Raw genomic sequence first — 25039 nt, 5'->3', positions numbered from 1 at the left:
GATAACAGCAAACTCTGCACTAGAGAATGACACGGGGAAAAAATCTGTCCCCGTCACCGCCCCGTCACCGGCCCACCATCCTCTGCACCGCCCCGTCACCGCCGTTCCCTTCACCGCCCCGTCACCGCCACCGCCATCCCTTTCACCGCCCCGTCACCGCCACTGCTATCCCATTCACCGCCCCGTCACCGTCCCCGCTGCATCCATATAAGCCTTAGTACTGTAATATTTAGCTTATTCCTTTCTTATAAATCAAAGTTCCTGCTGCTGAACTAGAGAAAGAGATGTTCAGCTGGCAGGGCTTTGTTTATAAAATTTTATCAACACAACTAATATACTACTTTATCCTAAAGCAAAAAATAAATAAATAAATATAATTTTTTTTTCTACCTTTGTTGTCTGGTTTCTGCTTTCCACATCTTCTCATTGAATTCCTTCCATCCACTGTGTGTCTTCTCTCTGCGTCTTCCATTTGCTGTTACTGTGCCTCTCCCTTAACCCCCCCTCCCCAATTGGTCTAGCACCCATCTTCTTCCCTCCGCTCCCGCATAGTCTGGCATCTGTCTTCTTCCCACTCTGTCTTCCACATTTCCCTTGGGGGTCTGTTCCTCTCCACCCTCCTTCAATGTCTGTTATATTCCTTTCCACCACCACCCTTCCCTCTCTCCTTTACCATCTGTTCCTTTCTACTACCCTTCAGCTCCTCTCGCGTGGCCTATCTACCTTCCTTCCTCTTATTTTCATGGCACGTTACAATGTAATTTGTGCAAGCCACTGGAGCCTGCGAGCTCGGTCCCTGTCCCATCCCCACAAACCATCTCGCTTCTGTGCTCCTATTTTCTCCATTTCTAATATCTCCCATATGTATCTGTCATTGCCCCCCCCTGTGTCCATATACCATCCCCATGGCATGTCCCCTTTATGTCTCTGTCCCTATGCCCCATGCACATAATTTCCCCTCTTTCTGTTACCTTCCTGTGTCCAGATTTCCCCTATCTTCCTCTTCCATACCAGTGTGTCTCTTCTTTTCAACCCCATCTAGCTTTTTTCCCTCTTTCTTCCTCCCCCTGCTTCTAGCATCTGGCTTACCTGCCAGTCCTTCCCTTTCTTTCCTGCTGTGGATTTTTCTTTCCGACTTCATCCCCTTGGCCCAGAATCCTTTTCCCTTTCACTCCCTCCTTCCAATTTGAGCCGGGAACACTAGCGATCGCACGGTCCCCGCAGCCACTACCTGCCTGCCCAATCGATCCTAGTGTTTAGCCAGCTCTCTCCCTTCTCCTCACCTTAGTTTATAGGTTTTCTTTTTCGGCGACCTGCACGCTTTCCCAAAGAGCCGCGCACGCGTGGCTGCTCAGTGTTCAATCTTCTGCTCTGCTGCAACTTCCTGTTTCCGGTTGCGTCAGAGCAGAAGATCGAAACTGAGCAGCAGCGGGTGCGCGGCTCTCTGATAGTGTGTGGGTCGCCGAAAAAGAAAATCTACAAACTAAGGTGAGGAGAAGGGAGAGAGCTGGCTAAACACTAGAATCGATTGGGCAGGCAGGTGTGAGCTGCGGGGACCGCGCGATCCTTCATGCCTCACTGCGGGGACAAGACCATTCACCGCCCCGCGGGCGGTGAATGGCCTTGTCCCCATCGCCGCAGCGACTGCTAGTTTTCTTCCCCATTTTCGGCGGGTGACCCGCGGCTAAAATGCGGTGGCCGCGGGTAAACCGCCACCATGTCATTCTCTACTCTGCACCACCATCCAGAAAAATGTGAAATCTAAAAAGCTTCAGATTCTCCTTAATTTTGTAAGTAACAGAAAAGATTTTTGACCAGCACATTGATTTTTTCACCAGTCCAGCATCTTCCTTTGCCTTCCCTACTCTCTCCAACAGTCTAGAATCTTCCCCCTTCCTTTCCCTCTATATCCAGCATTTCCCCCATTTCCCTGACCCGCTGCTTCCCTCCCAAGACAAAAGAGCAAAATGGATTTCATGCTGATGTGGGGCCTAGAAGAGGAAGCCTGCATTCATGTAGTGTCTCATCTCAGCCCCCTTTGTGGCAGGACATGACAGCATATGAGCTAGACCTGTTCTTCCAGGCTCTGCACCAGCACTTAATCCACTTTGATATTTGCCTCCAGAAAGATGAGGAAGAGAAGGGAAATTAAAATGCGCCACTCCTGTCCCTCCACCACTGCCTTAAGGAGACATCTAGTCCACAATAGCCGCTAGGATGGGTTTTGCTCAAATTTTGGGTGAAGCATAGGTCCCAGTACTCCACCCTGTTCTGCCTGTGCATATCTCTCATTATATTCTTGCCCTGGAACTCTTTATCTCTGTCCAACTCCAGACTTAATTTCTTCTTCCTTACTGTGCTGTTTGCTTGGAACAAACTTCCTGAGGTTGATATACAGTAAAACCTTGGATTGCAAGTAACTTGGTTTGCAAGTGTTTTGCAAGACAAGCAAAACATTTTATTAAATTTTAACTTGATATACAAACAATGTCTTGCAATACAAGTACATACAGTATATACATATCACAACTGAGCCAATGGTTCTTCTTTCTCTGACGCTGCAGGAGTGTAGTGACTGTTCTAAATGAGCGAGGTCTTGCAATATGTATGTATAGTATTTTGTATTAAAGTTTTTGGGTTGTGGAACGAATCGTCTGAGTTTCCATTATTTCCTATGGGGAAATTCGCATTGATATACGAGTGCTTTGGATTACAAGCATGTTTCTGGAACAAATTATGCTCGCAAACCAAGGTTTGACTGTAGTTTCAAGTTTATTTAAAATTTCTTATACCGCCCAATCAGCCTTCTAGGAGGTGTACAAATTCATAAAAACATAAAACAAACTTTAGCTAAAATACAATTTTAAGCTGACATTAAGTCACCAAACTGTAACTGTATATAATATCATGCAACATTTCTGGCCCTATTCACATTCAGGCTACAAGCCCAACTTTCTGAGACTGCTTTTAAATTGTAACCCTCGTATTTGCCTGATTAATATCCATGTTTTCATCAATCTTATAATAAATGAAACGCCCTAAACTCTTTTTTGTCTGTCTTGAATAAATTGTAAGTGTTGTTGATGAATGAGGAGGAGTGTGTGGTGCAGTGGTTGGAGCTACAGCCTCAGTACTCTGGGGTTTGGGTTCAAACCCCACGCTGCTCCTTGTGACCCTGGGCAAGTCACTTAGTTCTCCATAGCCCCAGGTACATTAGATAGATTGTGAGCCCACCGGGACAGATAAAGAAAATGCTTGAGTACCTGATTGTGAAACCGCTTAGATAATCTTGATAGGCGGTATATAAAAACCTAATAAACCAAACCAAATGAAGAATGATCTAGTAACACTGCAGAAATGATTATTACTAGGAGTACTGGTGGTAGTTCTCAAAGGTGCATTAGCACTTACTTGTCACCTGCAGAAAATATAGGGAATTTTCAAGTAGCTCCTTTAAGTGGATAAATAACTTCTGGAAACTGTCCTTTTATGTATGTACACATGCATATTGTATATAGACAGATCATCAAAGCCTGTAAAACCATCATAGTATTTTGACTGGTTGTCTCCCCCAACATAGTAACACATTAGATGAAGACCTGCATGGCCCATCCAGTCTGCCCAACAAATTCAAGTCCTACCCAAGGACCTAAGAATTGTAGAGGCAATGTCAGAGAATATATGCTGCTCTGAATAAGGCTAACTCTAGTAGCTAGTAAGGTGGTTGCCCTCCGAGGTTAAGCAATTCTAAGTTCTTTGTAGATCTCTGTGGTATGGCTCCCAAACCCCAAAACCTGAAAAGCATCAAAATCCAAAATTTGATTAAACTGGAAGTACCGGTAGTTAGTTTCCCCAAGGTGACACAAGCTGAAACAATGAAAGTGCATATGTTTCTCCTGTTCTCTGAGCAATTCAAGTCAGAGTACTGGAAAAATGATAAAGAGAGCTGCAGATTGTCTAGGGCAACCAGGACGTCTTATTCCCAATTTTTTACTACAAAACCGTCCAAGTCAAAAACATCCAAATCAGCACCATTTAGACATTGGAGGGGCCAGCATTATAATGGACTGCCCACATAGACATGCTAACAGAGCAGTGGGGCACATTAGAGGGCACTGCTGTGAACTTCACTGAAAGGGTACCACATATACATCTTACCATAACCCCCTTATAATTTACAGTGAGCCCTCCAAAACTCCCACAACAACTACTATACCCATCTAACTACCACCCCAATAGCCCTTATGTCTGCAAATGGCACCTATATTTATTTTAGTATTTATATATCGCTTTTAGCCTAAGCAGTTTTACATTCAAGTACTCAAGTGGAGTGCCGCAGGGGTCTGTACTGGGACCGGTGCTATTTAACTTATTTATAAATGATCTGGAAAATGGAACGACAAAGGAGGTGATTAAATTTGCAGATGACACTAAACTGTTTAAAGTTGTTAAAACACATGTGGATTGTGAAAAATTGCAGGCGGACCTTAGGAAATTGGAAGACTGGGCGTCCAAATGGCATATGAAATTTAATGTGGACAAATGCAAAGTGATGCACATTGGGAAGAATAATCTGAATCACAGTTACCAGATGCTAGGGTCCACCTTGGGGATTAGCACCCAAGAAAAGGATCAGGGTATCATCATAGACAATACGATGAAACCTTACGCCCAATGTGCGGTGGCGGCGGCCAAAAAAGCAAACAGGATGCTAGGAATTATTAAAAAAGGGATGGTTAACAAGACTAAGAATGTTATAATGCCCCTATATCACTCCGTGGTGCGACCTCATATGGAGTATTGTGTTCAATTCAGGTCTCCTTATCTCATATGAGGAAAGATTAAAACGGTTAGGGCTCTTCAGCTTGGAAAAAAAATGGCTTAGGGAAGATATGAATGAAGTCTACAAAATCCTGAGTGGAGTACAACGGGTTCAAGTGGATCGATTTTTCACTCCGTCAAAAATTACAAAAACTAGGGGACACTCAATGAAGTTACAGGGAAATACTTTGAAAACCAATAGGAGGAAATTTTTTTTCCACTCAGAGAATAGTTAAGCTCTGGAATGCGTTACTAGAGGATGTGGTAAGAGCAGATAGCGTAGTTAGTTTTAAAAAAGGTTTGGACAAGTTCCTGGAGGAAAAGTCATAGTCTGTTATTCAGAAAGACATGGGGGAAGCCACTGCTTGTCCTGTATCAGTATGGAATATTGCTATTCCTTGGGTTCTGGCCAGGTACTAGTGGCCTGGATTGGCCACTGTGAGAATGGGCTACTGGGCTTGATGGACCATTGGTCTGACCCAGTAGGGCTATTCTTATGTTTCCTATCTGTCCTGGTGGGCTCACAATCTGACCAATGTACCTGGGGTAATTGAGTGTTAAATGACTTGTCCAGGGTCACAAGGAGCAGCGTTGGCTTGAACCTGCAACCTCCACTCCTCCACTCCTTGGAAGTATAGTAGGGTTTTGGAAGACTCATAGTTTCCACCATAAATGTAGTGTTTAGAGTGGCTTTTGGGCCTGGCTCCTCCTCTCTATGGTTCACTAGACCACCCACCTGGCTACTTAAGACACCTGTGTCATGCTCTACTTGGCTTCCCTATTCCAGATGCTGTTATTCTAGAGACATATATGTACTGTTTAATTTGGATGTGGGGGGGGGGGGTCATTACTTAATTCATTCAGTGATCATCAGGTCGATTTGGGTACCTTTTTGGCACTTAGATGCTTCTAAAACAAGTCTAGCCTGAAACATCCAAGTTCTGACCAGGATGTCTTACAAAAGGTTCAATTATAGCTGCAAGATGTCAAAGTCTAAACTGCCCCAAATCTCTCCCAAAACATGCCTCTTAACATGCCCCTTTACTAGTTAAGACTTTATGAAGGGAAAACATCCTGCAAAATGTCTAGCATTTTTGTTTTGGACATCAGCACATGGATGTTTTAGTGAGAAAAACATCCAAGTGCCGACTTATTTGAGTTTCTGGATGTTTTGAAATTGCCCCTACATAAGCATGTATATTCACTTCGATCACCATTATATCTGGCATTTTCATTTTCTATCTGCCTGATATTCAGCACTATTTAACTGGCCAGGAATGGCTCCTGGCCAGTTAAATAGCATTTTGCTGGCTATCCGCTAATATTCAGCAGGAAATTGCCAACTATCTCCACTGAATATTAGCAGTTAGAGGCTAAACTTGACTGGCTATATCGCATGATAGCCACCAATTTAAGTGTTGACCAGCCACATTTAGCAGCCAAATCGGGCCACACAAAAAAAAACAGGTCTCTCTTTGGCAACTATAATTTAACCAACCAATTTAAAATTGACTTTGCTGGCTAAATTTGAGCTGGCCAAAAAAAGACCGGATATTCAATGCTGGTCACCAGAGACAGTCCAGTATTGAATATCAGCGGTCAGTGCCAACCATGGGAGTTAGCCAGCCCGCTTCCTGCACTCTGAATATCCGCACCTTATAATTTTATCCTTAATTTCATGGTACCTATAATTTTTTATCCCACGGAATGCATATTTTTTTATGGAAGTGGCAGCAAATTAATTTGACAACTATGTCATGTTGTTTCCCACATTCTGTCAGGGAATTTTTCTGCAGCCATTAACAATGTGGTCTACAGTTTCCTCTTTTTCTTTACACAGTCTACATTTACTGTCATTGCTAAGTTGTTGGTTTTTTTTTTTTCCAATATTTGCCCTTAAGACATTTGCTTGAATCAGTTCTTCGTGATATATATCTAATAAACACACACAAAGGAAAGTAATATTTTAAAGAATGATGTTCAATTATGTGTTTTAAAGGATTGTTTTAAAATTATCAAGATTGACTAGTTTAAATATCAAAATTCTGTTGGGGTGGGGGAGGGGAAGGCTAGGTACCAGAAAGTTAATGGGGGTATGAAGGTTTGCCTAAAGAGCCCAATGCTCTTGCATGGGTCCTGCTGCTCAAACAGAAATCCTGCAGCTCAAGCTAGTTGTGGTCAGTGATGTGCTGCTGCCTCTGAGCAGGACATCACTGCTCAGAGGCAGAGGCAGAGCCTGAGACCGTGGCTCAATGAATAATGCCAAACAAAAGCCTTCATCCTTTCTATGCGTTCTGCACAATGCAGCGAGGCAAGTAAGGCTTCTGGCTATCTAGCCTCTCTGCCTGCAGGCATGACACAGTCAAATACTTCCTTCTGCATTTGCATTTTGTGAGTCTTGTAATGTTTTGCCTGGGGTCTCCCAGCTGACAGCAAAGGTTCCACTGGGTTTGGTTTGCTTTATTGCTTTCATAAGAGCACTGAGTGGTTTAAGTAACGGGTCGGTGAATAACAGCTGATCCATGTCTCTCCCATGATAAATCAACCACTATTCTCCAGACGCTTATGCTGACAATGCACTAAGGTAATGATAGCAATTCTCGCCATTTTTATTTTCCCCTTCGCTTTTTGTTCTTCTATCTCTTCCCCAGCATCTCTCTCCCCCTACCTCCATTGCTCTCCCTCCTTTCTGATCATTGCTTTTGTCCCCTAAGCCCGATCATTAATTGCAGCTTATTATAAACAGGCACAGAGTTGCACAGCTGCATTGTGATGTCATGAGCTAGAATGCAGCTGCTAAGCTGCTATTGGTTGCTGCCCAGCCTCAATCAGATATATAAATTGACTCTTTATGACACTTGCCTCTGTTCTAACAAAGGAAGCCTCAGAAACTGAAGCTAACTCTTATCCTTTTCTCTGTTATGTTTAAAGCCTGTTCAGATTAAATCTAACTCTGAAATGTCCTATTCTCCATGGAAAGCCCCCTGCCTAAATAATGTCCACATCCCTGTTTTGAGAGGAACCAAATGCTGCTTATGATGCTTAGCCTGTTGCCTGGCAACTGAGAGCTTTGCAAAGAGGGAGGGAGTGTGACATCTCTTGGGTGACTAAGGTTGGGCTGGGCCAGCTAATAGCTAATATTAAAACACACACACAAAATCTGCACACGAATGCTTGAAAGAAAATGTGTCAGTCAAAGTATAATGGGGAGGAGGCAAGCATTACAACTTTGCAACATTGCAAGCTTTTTAACTGCACCCCCAACACTATGCACAATATTACAATAATACCTCTGCTTTAATCACACCCTAAAGGTACAAATTTTGGAAACTCATTAAAAAAGCAAAACTCAGGGGCTCAATCTTGTTAGGAGACCCTAGGACTGTGTTCTTCAATATAAGCCATGGGCAAATGGCAGCCTCCAAAGACATCTGGAACAGCCCCTATTATCTTTCTGTGTGTGTGTGTGGGGGGGGGGGGGGGGGGTTAACGCACTCTACTCTCTACCTAGACTTAGGACTGGAAGGAGAAAGTTGATTTGGGGGGAGAGGGAAGATCTACATGCTTGCAAGGACAAGGCATTTCTCAATAGACAAAACAGAATACATTTGGAAATGCTCACAATCTTGAGGATACCACATGGAAAGTTATTTGGTGGCTCTCCTTCAGCTTGTTAGAATCCAAAGTGACTCCAGCTTAAAAATTATTGAAGGCCACTGCCCTAGGAAAAAAAAACCTGCAGAAAACAGAAACTGAAAATACCAGAGGTAGAAATTGTCCATTGAGCAGTTCCATAGCAAGAATATGGATGCAAGGAAGGTAGAGGCACCAAATTTCACCCCTTCCACTGGCTTCCTTTATTTGGCAGCAATGTGATAGGCAAGATGGGAACATTTGGAGGATGCTGCAAGAGTACCTTTCTGGCTCAGCATTCTCCTGCCACTGGGTTCATACCTTTACTAACTATAATGAAAAGGAAGTCTGGAAGGTGGAATTACTCAGAGATTTTAGGGCATTTTCAAGGTAGCTCTTATCCCTCCACCACTCCTCCCACATATCCATAGCAGGGTATGTATGGATAGTTTATTTTGGGTTTTATTTTATTTGAGTATTGGCTAGGAGGGTGGGGGAAAATTTAATTGTATGTTAATGTCTGAAAGTTTATTGTGCTTGTCTTGCGATATTTTATGTATATGAATTACTTGTTGCACATTTGTAGTTTGAAAATCTAATCTAATAAAGATATATATACTTAAAAAGAAGTCTCTCAGCTGAGAAACACATGGAGCATTGAACAGCTTCACACCATATTTATAAAATAATCAATGTTATTCCATCATGATGGAAATAAAAATTTATTGACCAGTATGTATAGTTACATAGCTGACCACTCTGAATATTAATCTCTGGTTCTTCCCTCTCTCCTTGTATATCTTGATTAGTTTCACTTTTTGCTTATATATTTGACTACAAAGTATCAGTAGCAACAGGTTAAGATGAGTGCTGTTGGACAATTTTATATGTTCTATCTTGTAATTGCACTCAATGTCTATTATTTTTGTTTGTATCACAAAATCTTCAATAAAAGTTTGAACTAAAAACAAAACAAAAATAATTTTGAACAACAAAAAAAAGTCTCTCAGCTAATTGGCATTCACTCTAGAACCATGCTGCCTTCCAACAGCTCATGGAAGAGACAAGACATATTCCCATAGCAATCCGCCCACAGAGATCCAGAAGGCTGAAATCTGCTAGATCTTCAGCCTGTCATCAGATAGAGAAGCGGGGCAAAGAGCAGCCAGATTTATTTCTCTGCATTCAAAAGAGCTTCCCAGCAGCCATGATGGACAACAGCTACGGTAAATCAAATCAGAGTTGAAATGAACACTTATCTTCAGGCACGTGCCTGGGGCCCAAAAGTTCAGAGTGGCCCTATCACATGTGCTAAGTACCCAAGAGCCTTGGATTGCCTATTGTTTGGATTTTTTTTTTTTTTTAGGATTCTACAAATTTATACATTTCCGGGCTTGAAGTCAGAATGATAGCTAAAGTACCCTACTATAGCTCTCCATTCCTATCCCCTTCCAGTGCAGAGACAGTGATAGGATCCAGCCAATGGGGAGGTTCTAGTCACAGGAAGAAGGGGTTGAGCCCTCTGTACGGGATTTTGGAGAGAGCTGCGGAGCTAGTGCAGTGTCTTGCAAACATTGCGAAGCCGCAGCACACTAAACGTGGTGGCCACGGCTTGAGGCACCTGGAAGTGCGCAGGCATCAACACGATGATGCCACACGCGTGCATGACATCATCATGTCGATTACATTACATTACATTAGTGATTTCTATTCCGCCATTACCTTGTGGTTCAAGGTGGATCACACAAGAGTTGTCAGGAGGTTACAAGAATTGTAACATTACACAAGAATTGTCGTAAGCATTACATAAGAATTGTCGAGAACTTAAGGAGCAACATGTTGGGTAATAAGAAACATTTTAGATTAGATATGGGTGGAGTGTGTGGTAGGTGGAGTTAGGGAAGGAACTGGGCGTGTTAAACAGGTTTCATGTGTTTTTTTTTGAAGAGTAGGGTCTTAATTTCTTTTTTGAAGGTTTTGTAGTCTGTAGTCGTAGATAGCAGATTGGTGATTTGTCTGTCTAGTTTAGCTGCTTTGGTGGCCATTAGGTTGTCATATAGTTTTCCTCTTTTGACATTTTTGGTTGGTGGGTGTGTGAATAGTGAGTGGGTTCTCCTGTGCCTGGTTGAGGTGGATTGGGTTAGTCGGTGTCCGTGCATGACCCTGAGCCACCAGTGGGGGGTGCTGGAGGGGAAGAGGCGCGGAGAGAAGGAGAGATGCTGGCACTGTCTGACTACCTACAGGATGTGGCTCTCACGGCAAGCTAGTGAGTATTCTTTGAATTTGAAATTGTTAAAAGGGAGTAGGAATTTAATAAAGTGTGAAGGGTCGGCTATAGGCTGAGTTAAAGAACTAGCAGCAACGATGGTGTGGTGAGAACACTGCCTGAAAGAATGTATGCACTTGTGTATGTTTCGGTGCCATATAAACAGAGCTTCCCTTTGAAAGTCCACTGCTACAAATGTACCTGTGTCTATACTAAAGGAAGGGATGTTTTCAGCCTGAGGAATTTATCCAGCTAGCTATTCCGTTTCCTGTGCAATTTCCTTTGAACAATGTCCTAATACTGCCTTCTGTCTATAGCAGGGGTGCCCAGACTTTTTGGGCTTGCAAGCTACTTTTAAAATGACCAAGTCAAAATTATCTACCAACAATAAAATTTAAAAAAACACAAAGCACATTGTACGCAGAGAAAACGTTAATTATCATTTATATTCCAGAGAGTTTCAAAGAGGTCAAGGCAGATGACTTTATGCAATGTTACCTCAGTTACAACTATATAAAAATAGACAAATATACCCCTCCCTTTTTACTAAACTGCGATAGCAGTTTTTAGCGCAGGGAGCTGCGCTGAATGCCCTGCACTGTTCTCAATGCTCATAGGCTCCCTGCGCTAAAAACCGCTATTGCAGTTTAGTAAAAGGGGGCCATAGTGCAAAATATAGACAGCAAATATAAATTCTCAAAACAGACAGAATAAAATCATTTTTCCTACCTTTGTTGTCTGGTGATTTCATGAGTCTCTGGTTACACTTTATTCTTCTGACTGTGCATCCAATATTTCTTCCCTTCTTTCAGCCTGCTGTATGCTTCCAGACCTCATTCCCTCTGCCAACTTTTTCTTTCTCTCTCCCTCCCCTTTCTTTCTTTCTTTCTCCCTTCTTTCTTTCTATCTCCATGCCCCCTTTCTTTCTTTCTGTCTCCCTGTCCCCCCTTTCTCTCTTTGTTTCCCTTCTTTCTTTCTTTCTGTCTCCCTGCTCCCCTGTCTTTCTGTCTCCCTGCCTGCCCCCTTTCTTTATTTCTCCCTGCCCTCCCCCAAGCCACTGCCTCCGCCATCGGGGAACAGGCCTCCAAACCACCGCCACCCCAAGCTCTCCCTGCTTCCCCACACAGAAGCATCAGGCCAACCAGATTTCCTCTCCCCGACGTCATTTCTGAAGTTGGAAAGGAAGTTCCAGGCCAGTCAGGCAGTGATTGGCTGGCACAGAACTTCCTCTCCAACATCATAATTGATGTTGGGTGGGGAAAGTTGGTCGGCTCGGCGCTTCTGAGTCGGGAAGCAAGTAGAATACGAAGGCAACGCGATCGACTTGTTTTGCCTTCGCAATCGACCTTTTGGGCACCCCTGGTCTATAGCCTTTCAGAAACATCAGTGATAATTTTTATTTTGCTGCTTCCATTTGTGAAGTTTTTCTCACACTTAAAACTTTGTAAATATGTACTTCAATTACACTGTTCTTTGGCACCTCTAGTTTGTACCAGAGGCAATGGATGGTAAAAATGGCTTGCAGAACTTCTCTGGTTCTTGGCTCACTGCTGCAGAACTGCCAAGTTACCCAGCTCTAGGAGGAAGATTTTTGGGCAATCCATTGGTTGAACTTACCTCCCAATTCAGTGTGTTATTTGTAGTCTCTGATACTACCAAGTGAAGTCAGAATTTCGTGTCCCATAATGAAGTGTTTTTCAACTTCTTCAAGCCAAGTACCTCCGCCCAAGCTCTGCCCAGACCCACCCAAGCTCCATCCCAGATCCCACCCCCATAATAATAGTACTAATTGTAATGTAATTTCTTCCATCTATTTTTCATATACTTACAATATAATCTTGTTAATATATAATGGTAACCACAAAATAAAAAAAACACAAAGCACACTGTATAAAGAGAAAATGTTAATTATCATTTATATTTGCTTTTTTTCAAAGAAGTCAAGGCAGATGACTTTAAAATATGACATATCACCTCAGTAACAGCTACAAAAAAAACAGACAAATGATGGGGTGTATCCGCAGAGGTTTCATTAGCAGGAGACCTGAAGTTATGATGCCGTTGTACAGAGCCATGGTGAGGCCTCACTTGGAGTACTGTGTTCAGTTTTGGAGACCACACTACCGAAAGGACGTGCTGAGGATCGAGTCGGTTCAGCGAATGGCCACCAGGATGGTCTTGGGGCTCAAGGATCTCACGTATGAAGAAAGATTTAAAAAATTGTGGCTGTACTCACTTGAGGAAAGAAGAGAACGGGGAGATATGATTGAAACATATAAGTACATCACGGGACGCATCGAGTCAGAAGATGATATCTTCTGGCTCATGGGACCCTCGACCACCAGAGGGCATCCGCTGAAGATCAGGGGAGGGAAGTTTCATGGCGACTCCAGGAAGTACTTCTTCACCGAAAGAGTAGTGGATCATTGGAACAGACTCCCACTCCAGGTGATAAAGGCCAGCAGCGTGACGGATTTTAAGAGAAAATGGGATACTCACGTGGGATCTTTAAGGGAGTAAATTCAGGGGAGGGGATACTTGGAATGGGCAGACTTGGTGGGCTATAGCCCTTTTCTGCTGCTTTTTTCTATGTTTCTATGTTTCTAATATCTCCCTTCTGGAACTGGATAACCTGGCTCTAACCATTAAGGGCTAGATTCACTAACCTTCCCGATTCACTCCGATCTGAGGCAGGCCGACTGATTCACAACGGGTCTGTATTCAAATGGGGGTGATCGGAGGAACGCCCCCCCACCAACAACACGGATCGCTTGAGAGCGATCCTGACGCATGCAAAGACCATCTTCTTTGCCTGTAGATGGTCTGTGCATGCGTTTGATGCCGTGCTTTTTATGTTTTATTTTATTTTTTTACTCGCAAGCTGAACTCTCTTGCTACTATTTGACTACAGCACCTTTATTCAGCTAAGTAACTGGAGGGACAAGTGACTAATTTTTTCATTCTCTGTTCACGTCAGTGGGTTAGGCATTCGGGGCATTGCAGGACAGTGAACTTTTTGTCTTCCACTTTTATATATATTTATTGCACATTGTTTGCACTTGACTTGCACTTTAAAGCACACAGGAGCACCCAGATGATGGTGTGCGGCTGGCAGTGAGTGGTAATCTCTGCTCAGTGTTTGCTGGCTTTGCTATTCTAAGCACTAGAGCTGCTCTTTGAGTTGCTCTATAAAGATTTCAAACTCATGCTGAAGGTACTCCTTATCTTAAAAATTTAGATTTGAAGTTTATATATTTTTGTTGGAGTCTAGGGAGTTAACATTCCTTCAATGCCCTAGGGCATGCCCAACTTATATTTTAAGGATATTTTGTCTTGGGGTTTTTGCTCCAGAAAAAGGAGGACAGATTGGGAGTAAAACCTAGATGTCTCAATCTTTTCTACTTTTTTCTGGAACCGAATGGTAACCCTACCTAAGTGTGGCATATGCACAGTGTTTCAATAACTACTCCCCCCTCCAATTTTATCAAGCTGTGTAAGGGTTTTTTATTGCAGGCCGCTGCAATAAAAGCTCCGACACTCATAGGAATTCTATGAGTGTCGGAGCTTTTACCGCAGCAGCTGACAATAAAAAACTCTAATGTGGCTTGATAAAAGGGGGAGAATAGTTATTGTAACACTATGCATATGCCACAGTTTAGTAGACTACACTAGTTATATATGTCTAGTTATATATAATAACTTTCTTCAGAGTGGCCCAATCAGAGTCAAATTTTAATACAAAAGCTAGGACTACCATATTTGCAGAGACAAAAATTAAAAATGGTTACTACCATTGCTAAAAAAATATTTAAACTAGTTTATCACACTGAAGGAGTCTGGGACTGGTTTTCCTAAGTGTTGAACTAAGTTTTCTCTTTAATAAAATGCTGAATTATGTTTAGCTGCAGACCTAACTTATCTGATGTTCTAGCCTGCCTCTACTGGGTGTTAGCTTGGACATTCTAACTTCTTATGGATATCTCAGCATAAACGACATGTAACAGAAAGACTGAAGGGCTTAGATAAGTGACCTGCTAGTGTGAGCTTAGCACCAACGATTGTTAAGAAAAGTAACACGTGAAAAGTTTTTTCTAGAATTCAGTTGTATAGCCAGAAGAATGTATAAATATCTCTATAACTTCCTGTTTTCGGGACTTCTGAAGCCAGCTTGGAGCTCAGGAGTCGCATATGTATGCTAATAAAACCTGTTGCTTTCTTCAAGTCTTTAAGTTTTGTGGCTTCCCAAAGTGACCTTTCAACACATACCTTTTAAATAGCAGTTTTCACCAGCAGCAAGCTGGGACTGATAGACACTGCTCATGCCATCCTCTCAGCCTTCTCACTGACATGCAGAATTGTGTTGGTCCTAGTCTCTTTTCCAGTTTCCTTGTGTCAGTTTTTTCCTATATTATTTTCCAGATTTCCCTTTCCATTTCTTCTCTGATCTTCTTTTTCTTCTCTACATCTGTCTGCCACTAATCCTTTTTTCTCTTTTCTGCCTTTATATTCACCTATTTTATTTATTTATTTAAAAATTTATATCCCGCTACATCCACAGTTCTGAGTGGGTTCCACTAAAAACATACATAGTCAAATTATAACAAATAATACGTGACAACTCCTAAAAAATTTACACTCTACTACTCTGCTCACTAAACATTTTGCAAGAACACAGCACACCCTCATTCTCTCTTTCTCTCACCCTCTTCTTAGTCTATTCATTTTCACCTCTCGTCTACTCCCAGTTTTTTTCTATCTCCCTCTCATCCCCTCTTTCCTTCCCCAGTCTCTTATTCCCATCTTTCATCCACTCCTAGATCTTCATTTCCCTCTGTACTCACCCACTCATTCCTTCACTAGCTCCAGCTCCATCCCTGTCTCTCCTTCCTTCCCTTGGCTCTAGGCCATTCTTCTATCTCTTACCATATACCCCATCTCCTATTGTCTCTCTTTCACCATTTAACACTATTTCTACCCTTACTCAACTCTTTCTTCTCATACCCCTCAGTTCCACCTTCCCTTTAAAATGCCTTTCATCCACTCTCCAGTCTTCCAGATCATTCACATTACGTTTCAGCCTTTCTCCATGCTTCATCTCCTTTCTCTTACTCACCATTTCACAATTCACAGCCCCACTCATGCCTACCAATGGCCAGATCCTCGCCACTCCATCAAAATTCCCTCATCATCTTTTCCATCCATAATTCCCTTCTTCCCCCCCCCCCCCAACATTTTACCATTCAGTTACCAAATCTCTGTTCCTCTAACCCCATCCCTGAGTCAAAACCATTTTCTGCACTGATCTCCCAACTCCTGAGTACCATCTATTTTCTGTTCTGTTTCCCCTTCCCTGAGCCCTATTAATCTTCCACTCTTTCCAAGGCTTCTGCTCTATTTTACATTTCTTCTCTGTCCATGTCCACTATCATTCCCTCTGTATCCCTCCCCTACATTCAACCTCTGCATTTTGTCCCCATCACCCCTTTGTGTCCTTGTCCCTCATCTTACTCCCTTCCTCCTGCACCAGGGCCAGTAACTTTCTTTTTGTCACTCTATCTTTCTCTGCTGACTCCCTTCCAGCATCAATCTCTCTCTCTTGCCTCCAATATCTCTAATCCTCTCTTCCCTATTCCCTCATCCAATGTCTCTGTTCTCTCCACTCCACCCACCCCTTCTCATCCAATCTCCCTGCCAGCTGCCACCCCTGAATTCATGAATCTGTTTCCTTCTTTCCTCTCTCCTTCCCTGCCACATGGGAGCAACATATTTCCTTTGAATGAAGCTTGGTATTTCTTTCTATTCGCTCCTTCCCCCTTCCTCCCCAGTCCTTGGATGCATTGCCAGCAGTGTCAGTGATTGAGACATCCACTGTTGGCCGGCTCCTGAAGTCCTCTCTATTGTGTTCCACTTGCACAGGAACAGGAAATTGCATCACAGAAGCGGAAAAAAGACTTCAGGATCCATCGGTAGCGGGTATCTCAATCACTGACACTTTTGACAATGTATCTGAGGATTGGAGGATTGCTGAATGAGGGGGAGGAGGAGGAGGAAGGGACTAGAGAGGAAGTGCCAGTGTACCAGGAGGAGAGGAAGACATGCTGCACTGAGGGGGGAGGTTGGGTGGTTTATGCTGATCCCAAAGTGGGTGGGCTTGTGACTATTCCACTGGTTGTTGTTTTTTTAACCTGGATAAATGATTAGAACCCTTTCCCCAATTTAGGAAAATTGCCTGGACACCTGGATAGTTGCCTACAAAGAAGATTTGTCCAGGGAAACCTGGACATATGGTAACCAGTGTTCCCGCTAAGCTGCGTTGGCCTGCGCTCACGCACAAAATATTACATCGCAGCGCAAAGTTTCTCTTCACAGCGCACACACGCGTCGGTAAGGTAAGGGGACGCATTGGGGGGATTGCACTTCCCCACAATTGCCATGCTTCGGTTCCTCTTCTTCCTTCCTTCCTCCCCCCCCCCCCCCCCCGCGGGACCCTGCGGCACCATCAACTCTTACTCCCTCTAATGTCGGCCCTGCAGCTCCAGACTTCCTCGCACCTTCTCCCCTCCCCCTTTGGATCGCTATTATTTTAAATGTTATAGCCGCGGAGCTGTATCCATCAGTGGAGATGTCTAACCTCGGCCTGCCCCGGAACTCTTACTGCAACAGTGACTTCCTGTTCCTGCCTAGACGGGCGGCTGCTGCAGTAAGAGTTCCGGGGCAGGCCGAGGTTAGACATCTCCACTGATGGATACAGCTCCGCGGCTATAACATTTAAAATAATAGCGATCCAAAGGGGGAGGGGAGAAGGTGCGAGGAAGTCTGGAGCTGCAGGGCCGACATTAGAGGGAGTAAGAGTTGATGGTGCCGCAGGATCCCGCGGGGGGGGGGGGGAGGAAGGAAGGAAGAAGAGGAACCGAAGCATGGCAATTGTGGGGAAGTGCAGAGCTGCAGGGAAGAGGGTTGCGGTACCCAGCTGGAGGGAGAAGGAAGATGAGGGAGGGAATTAAAGGAGATGCCAGGGCTTGGAGCGTAGGAGGAAGGTATGCCAGTCTAAGGGAAAAGGAAGGGGGAGATGTGAGAGCATGGAGGGGGAGCGAAAGATGGAAGAAAAGGAAAGGAGAGAGATGCCAGAGAATCAGGGAAGGGGAGATACCAGACTATGAGGAGAGGTGTGGGAGAGGGAAGGCGAGGAGAGAGATGCCAGACCAATGGGGTGAAAGGAGAGATGGAAGGGGGAGGCATACAGTTTCTGGAAGGGGCATAGAAGGAGAGAAGATGCCATATAGGGGAAGAGAGACGGCAGACAGTGGATGGAAGGAAGAGAGTTACAAGAAGATGAGGAAAGGAGAAACCACAGAAGACAAAGGTAGAAAAAAAATTTCTATTTATTTATTGCTTTAGGAGACATGTGTCACTGTTTCTGTGAAGCATTGTATGCAGAGTCCAGCTTCTTGCTGGTTCAATTTAACCTTTGTCTATGTATTTTTATTTTATCCCCCCTTTTACAAAACTGTGAAGCGTTTTTAGCACCAGCCTTGGTGGTAGCAGCTCTGATGCTCAGAATTTTATGAGCATCAGAGCTGTTACCTCCGTAGCTAAAATCCACACTACAGTTTTGTAAAAGAGGGAGGGGTTAGTTTGTGATTACATATTCCTTACTAGGCGAAGGTGTTTTCTGTGTTCTGTGTGTTCGAAAGACATGGTTTTCTGTTAGGATTGACGGTGTAGGATTGATCTGTGCTGGTCTGGCTTGTTTAGTTTTACAATGGGTGTATTGATGTACTGCTCACTGCAATATGTAAGATGCTGCCTTTTCCTAGGTACTCATGTGTGACGTGTGGTTTGTTACTAAAAATCATGTTTTTCTTACAGATGGGGGGGGGTGCCAAAAAATGATGGGCCCCGGATGTTACATATGCTAGGTACGCCACTGTATGTAAAGATACCAGAAAGCTGGCGTAGCAAAAACTTCTAAGTTTTGAGTATTTAACCCTCCCACAATCTCACGGGCACTCGTTTCAAGTTTATTGAGATTTTGATTTAAACGCAATATCAAATATTTTCAATGCGTATAACAAAAATAAATTTTGGGAAATAAATAAAACCATTTGAACCAGTGTTCCCGCTAAGCTGCGCTGGCGTACAAAATATTACATCGCAGCGCACACGTTTCTCGTCACAGCGCACGATCGGAAGAGGCGTACGGCAGATGGCAGGGCGGCGAGAGGAGAATCGGGCGAGTTGGCTCATAACTTGCTGGCGCCCGATATTTTTGGCTCACGGTGAAAAAAGTTTGCTCACAACACCCGCCCGCTTAGAGGGAACACTGATGGTAACCCTAATGAAGGCCAGTGACAGGCCTGGAATTTATCCTATTTAAGAAGACCACACCCTGATGAGATTCTGCAGGGCACTAATTGGCTGGAATTAGGTTTTTCAAGATTGGAGGGACCATTGCCTTCTTCCAGCTGTCAGACACAATGTCAGAAGTTAGGCTATGGTTAATGATTGTAAGGACAAAGAGTAATAGGCCAAGCAGTGGCTTCCTGATCCACTTACAAGGGACAGGATCTACAGCACATGTAGTGAGTCTGGCTGAAGTTACCAAGTTGGATAGGGAAAGGTTTGTGGCTGGATTGAAAAAGTTCAGGAAAACATGTTGATAATGTGAAATAGAGAATCCATTCAGGTAATCAAATCAGGTGACAAGTGGACTGGTCTTGGAAGATAAGTAGAGACAGTAGCAGAGTTAGAGAATGGAGAGAAGCCACTGCAGATTTATTCATTTGTTCATTTCTTTAGCCTGTCCTCCCAAAGGAGCCCAGAACAGGTAATAGATGTACACATACACAGTATAGGTCAAGACAAGACAGACATAACATATTCATGTAGACAGAGATACACATGTGATTTACAGTAGATGGTACATTTGGGTTACACTAAATAGCATTTGAGTTCTAGGGTCGGTTAATGGAGCTACTGAGTTCTTGTAGGAGTGGGACCTTAAGGTGCTGGGTTTGTAAAGAGGAAGGTTTTCATGGTCCTCCAGAAGTTCCATAGTCCATCTTGCATTCTGATGCCAATTACTTTAGTAATGAAGTATAATGCTTGATTGTCTGCTAGCTCCTCCTCCCTCCCACCGACTGGCTTGCGTTTGTGCCGCTCATGGTCGAATGATTGCTGTCCGTCTTGTCCAACAGGTTCCTGAAGAAGGGACCCAGAGTCTCCGAAACCGGACTTGGTAGAACCTGACCCTGGCGGTGGTTTTCTCTTGCCCTACCGCTGATTCCAGCCTCTCAGACCATGCCATCAAGCTAAGTTTGCTTTTTTTCACCTAGAAGTCGGCTGGGGGACTCCCAGAGTGTCCTACTCTGTCTTCACTTTAGCACTGTAGTGTTGTGATTAATTTATCACGCAATTATTTCATTCACTGTTGTGTGATTAATTTGAGCACATCGGAGGGGTCCAATGATGGTGTGCAGGTGGAGGTTATTATATCTTCACCAGTGTGTGTAAAGCGCTGAAGAATTTTCTCCCTTCGCTTATCCTTCACACTGAGGACCCCTCCTCCACATATTATATTTTGGATTGAATATTTGGTGCTTTAGACAGAGTGGGTCGCTCTGCGAGTCTATTAGACTTTTCACTGCTTCATGTGGTTGCTATTTAGTATCTTTTTGCAGTATTTTTTGGAGTTATTGTGTGATTGTCTGCTATAGCATCTGGCTGGAAACAGAATAGGATTTAGCACTAGAGGAGACTGATATTATATAGAAAGATTTCCTAGGGCAATTAACAGATGAAGTTATCAGCTGAAAAATAAGATTTTTGTGCTGACTTTACTTCAAGAGAATGGTGGCAGTTGTTGCAGTCAGCAAGAACAGAAGTTTTCACTTTTCTCCATATTTTCTCAGCTCTCCAAGTCTGGCATGTAAGTGAATGCCACTATGGTACCATGTCTGGCAATATCTAGGAGGGCATGAGTTGGGTCTTCAGAGACTCAACTGAATCTAAAAAAGAATATTGTACTGATTTCTGAAGGACAGTCCTTCAACTAAGCGTAAAGAGTCATTCTTCCTGGGTTCCTCGCTGAAGGATGAGGTTCTGAAGATCATGCCAGTCCAGAAACAGACGCGGGCAGGTCAGCGGACCAGGTTCAAGGCTTTTGTTGCCATTGGTGACTATAACGGACATGTTGGACTCGGTGTTAAGTGCTCTAAGGAAGTTGCTACAGCTATCCGTGGTGCAATTATCCTCGCTAAACTCTCCATTGTGCCTGTTCGACGTGGCTATTGGGGTAACAAGATTGGCAAGCCCCACACTGTTCCTTGCAAAGTCACTGGTCGTTGTGGTTCAGTTCTAGTGCGGTTGATTCCTGCACCCCGCGGTACTGGCATAGTCTCCGCCCCAGTCCCAAAGAAGTTACTGATGATGGCAGGTATCGATGACTGCTACACCTCAGCCAGGGGTTGCACAGCCACACTGGGAAACTTTGCAAAAGCCACCTTCGATGCAATCTCTAAGACCTACAGCTATTTGACCCCTGATCTGTGGAAGGAAACTGTCTTCACCAAGTCTCCTTACCAGGAATACACTGATCATCTGGCCCACAAGAGTGTCAGTTCAGAGGAGCCAAGCAGCTGCTGTCGCTACCGCAGCACCCTCCTAAATATTTCTTGTGACAGAAATTAAAATGATTCTAAAACTGAAAAAAAAAGAGTCAAAGTACTTTAGAAAGGAACAAAAAGATGCTAAGGTCCTCTTGTTTACCTGATCATATTTCCAAACATGATTTGCATAGGAGCAAGATAAGGTTAGGACACATGTTCTCTTAGGCTTCCACAGCTGGCATCATACTTGTTGCAGTTTTCCAGGTCTCACTGTGTCTGGTCAGGTAGACGTTTCAGCCACTTTGCTGTGGCTTTCTTCAGGGTATGCTGTGAGGTTTACAGTTTGCCTTAATATATAGTGGATCCTCAAACCTGATTGGTTGGGGCTTGAGGTGAATGAGGCAGGGAAGTCTATTGGTTACCAATTTGAATTTTGGCAGGAAAATCCGTTTGGTCTCTTTTTCCCATAGAAAGAAAAATTCTCTGGCGAGTTTAAAGATGTTCTCCCTGTGAAGCTGGGTTATATACTCGTAGTATGTATAGAAAGACAAACTGCAAACCTCACAGCATAACCTGAAGACCAAGACATGATGGATACTCAATCCATTTTGATTGCTTCTTTTGCTCTTAGAATTGGATTTTGATTCAGATTTTTTTAAGAGTGATTTCCTGGGCCATGAAATATGGATAGTTCTTGATTTACATAATGTTACACAACAGAGATGCTAGGAATTTTACAGTTAAAAGTTGCCTGTACCTCTACTGATGCTAGTTTTCTGTTTCATTTTTTCCATGTGTAATTAAATGGGAGGGTAATACATTTAAACTTTATGAGATCATTCAATTAAAGGATTTCATCAGGGCTAGATGTAAGAAGAATGCTGGGCCTTCCTTGAATGGGTATGTCAACTACTGCAAATTGGATATGATCTGCCTCCTTTTTTCTTCATTCTTGTATTCTCTAAGTATTATGTTTTCTTATATAAAGACCTCCCCCCCAAAGAAAATACAGATTGTCATCAGTTCCCTTATCTTATTTGATCTTCCCCTATTTCAGGTTTACGAGTAATAGGGTAGTGCTGGCTTTGATACTTTTTTCTCTTTTTTTTAATTACCTTTTATTAACTCTGCCCGATTTGCTTGTCTTCATGATTCTTGTTAATTTTGGAATGCATACATAATTACAATAAATAAATCTTAAACCCCCATCTCATCCTGATCATAACCTTGTTGGTTTTAGCCATATTTTCTTTAATAAATATGCTACTTGAAACCTTTGACTTGTCTGTGTTATCTTGATTAGTTAGTGAGCTACACAGAGCAAGGACTGTCTGATTTATTAACTGTACAGCAATACATATATCTAAGTAGTGCTATAGAAAACAGAAGCAATAGTGACCTTCCTATCTTGGAGTATGACACACTACTATGTTGTATTCCTGTGCCAACTAATGCAGCTCACTTTGAACTACAGTAGTACTGAAAAGGCATGAGCCAGCATCCACAGTATTAACAGCTAGATCTGGACTGACCCTGCTGCCACCCCTTCAAAATACTCTTTTGATGTCAGAATTAATTATTGACTTAAGTTAAAAAAAATTGCACGGAGATTATAAACTACTTGTTTCAGAAAAAAGACCGGGAAAACAATTATATGAGCATAAACAAAGCCCAGTACTATTATTCTGAAATAACACTCAAGGAAGTACAATCGATGATTGAAAAAAATGTATGCTCAGAAGACCGGAAGACCAGTTGGGGAAACACCTCCATGTTAGTACAATGTCTGTCTGGTCAATAACTAATTCTGAACATAAACAAAACCCAGTACTATTATTCTCAAATAATACTCCAGGAAGTACAATCGATGATTGAAAAAAAAAAATGTATACTCAGAGACCGGAAGACCAGTTTGGGGAACACCCCCATGTACTAGGTCTCACCATCCAATCATTGCATACTGTCTTCAAAATCTGGTGTACTTTCAAAAGAGATATTCACACTCATAAAGCTATAACAGTCTTTAGAGTTGGCACTTATAACAATTTCCTGGGTCCCCAGGACCCCATGGACCCAGGAAATTGTTATGAGATAAGTGCCAGCTTTAAAGACTGTTACAGCTTTATGAGTGTGAATATCTCTTTTGAAAGTACACCAGATTTTGAAGGCAGTATGCAATGATTGGATGGTGAGACTTAGTACATGGGGGTGTTCTCCAAACTGGTCTTCCGGTCTCTGAGTATACATTTTTTTTTTCAATCATCGATTGTACTTCCTGGAGTATTATTTGAGAATAATAGTACTGGGCAGTGGCGTACCTAGGGGGGGGCGGGGGGGGGGCGGGCCGCCCCAGGTACCAGCCCTGAGGGGGTGTTCCCGGCCTTGCCGCTCAGTCCCCCCCACGCCCGAAGGACCGCTCGCCCCACTGACCTTCCAGCACACCTATGAAGCAGCCCGCAGCAGGATCGCGACGTCAGCAATCCCTCAGCTGCTTGGGCGCTGCTTCCTGCGCCGCGGTCCCGTCCCTCCTCTGACGTCAGAGGAGGGGGCGGGACCGCGGCGCAGGAAGCAGCGCCCAAGCAGCTGAGGGATTGCTGACGTCGCGATCCTGCTGCGGGCTGCTTCATAGGTGTGCTGGAAGGTCAGTGGGGCGAGCGGTCCTTCGGGCGTGGGGGGGGGCAGTAGCTTAAGGTAGCCCGGCGCAGGAAGCAGCTCCTAAGCAGCGCAAAGATAGCTGACGTCGCGATCCTGCTGCGGCTGCTTCATAGGTAGTGCGGGGAGGCCAGGGGGGCGAATGGTCCTTCGGGGTGGGTCGGGGCATCAGGCCTTCAGGGTGGGGCAGGCGGGCGGGCAGGCAGACTTTCAAGGGGGAGGGGGGTGACAGGCAGGCAGGCCTTCAAGGGGGGGTGCAGGTCTTCGGGGGGGGTGCAGACCTTCAAGGGGGTGCAGGCCTTCAAGGGGGGGGCAGGCAGGCAGGCCTTCAAGGGGGGGACAGGCCTACAAGGGGGGGGGGGACAGGCCTACAAGGGGGTGCAGGCCTACAAGGGGGGGGACAGGCCTTCAAGGGGGGACAGGCCTTCAGGGGGGGTGCATGCCTTCAGGGGGGGGGCCGACCTTCAGGGGGGTGCAGGCCTTCAAGGGGGGGACAGGCAGGCAGGCCTTCAAGTGGGGGGACAGGCCTTCGGGGGGGTGCAGGCCTTCGGGGGGGTGCAGACCTTCAAGGGGGTGCAGGCCTTGAAGGGGGGGACAGGCAGGCAGGCCTTCAAGGGGGGGACAGGCCTACAAGGGGGTGGGACAGGCCTTAAAGGGGGTGCAGGCCTTTGGGGGGGTGCCAACCTTCAAGGGGGGGTGCAGGCCTTCAAGGGGGGGGGACAGGCCTTCAAGGGGGGACAAGCAGGCAGGCCTTCAAGGGGGGGACAGGCCTACAAGGGGGTGGGACAGGCCTTCAAGGGGGTGCAGGCCTTTGGGGGGGTGCCAACCTTCAAGGGGGGGGACAGGCCTTCAAGGGGGGACAAGCAGGCAGGCCTTCAAGGGGGGGACAGGCCTACAAGGGGGGGGGACAGGCCTTCAAGGGGGTGCAGGCCTTTGGGGGGGGTGCCAACCTTCAAGGGGGGGGACAGGCCTTCAAGGGGGGACTAGCAGGCAGGCCTTCAAGGGGGGGTCAGGCCTTCAAGGGGGGGACAGGCCTACAAGGGGGTGGGACAGGCAGACC

General features: G+C 44.5%; 2 protein-coding genes across 5 annotated transcripts in view; one reads left to right on the top strand and one right to left on the bottom strand.

Moving 5' to 3' along the window:
• The window catches only part of AGAP2 (ArfGAP with GTPase domain, ankyrin repeat and PH domain 2), a 526417-nt gene that overhangs the window by 407910 nt on the left and 93468 nt on the right, over positions 1-25039 (bottom strand). The window lies entirely within an intron of this gene.
• Positions 20790-21434, top strand: LOC117357586 (40S ribosomal protein S2-like). The gene has a single exon (XM_033938403.1). The coding sequence runs from the start codon at positions 20831-20833 to the stop codon at positions 21407-21409; it is 579 nt and encodes a 192-aa protein (XP_033794294.1). The 5' UTR covers positions 20790-20830; the 3' UTR covers positions 21410-21434.

The sequence above is a fragment of the Geotrypetes seraphini genome, chromosome 3 (genome assembly GCF_902459505.1).
Source record: "Geotrypetes seraphini chromosome 3, aGeoSer1.1, whole genome shotgun sequence".
In the NCBI taxonomy this organism is placed as follows: Eukaryota; Metazoa; Chordata; class Amphibia; order Gymnophiona; family Dermophiidae; genus Geotrypetes; species Geotrypetes seraphini.
This window is presented reverse-complemented; position numbering and strand designations above follow the sequence as displayed.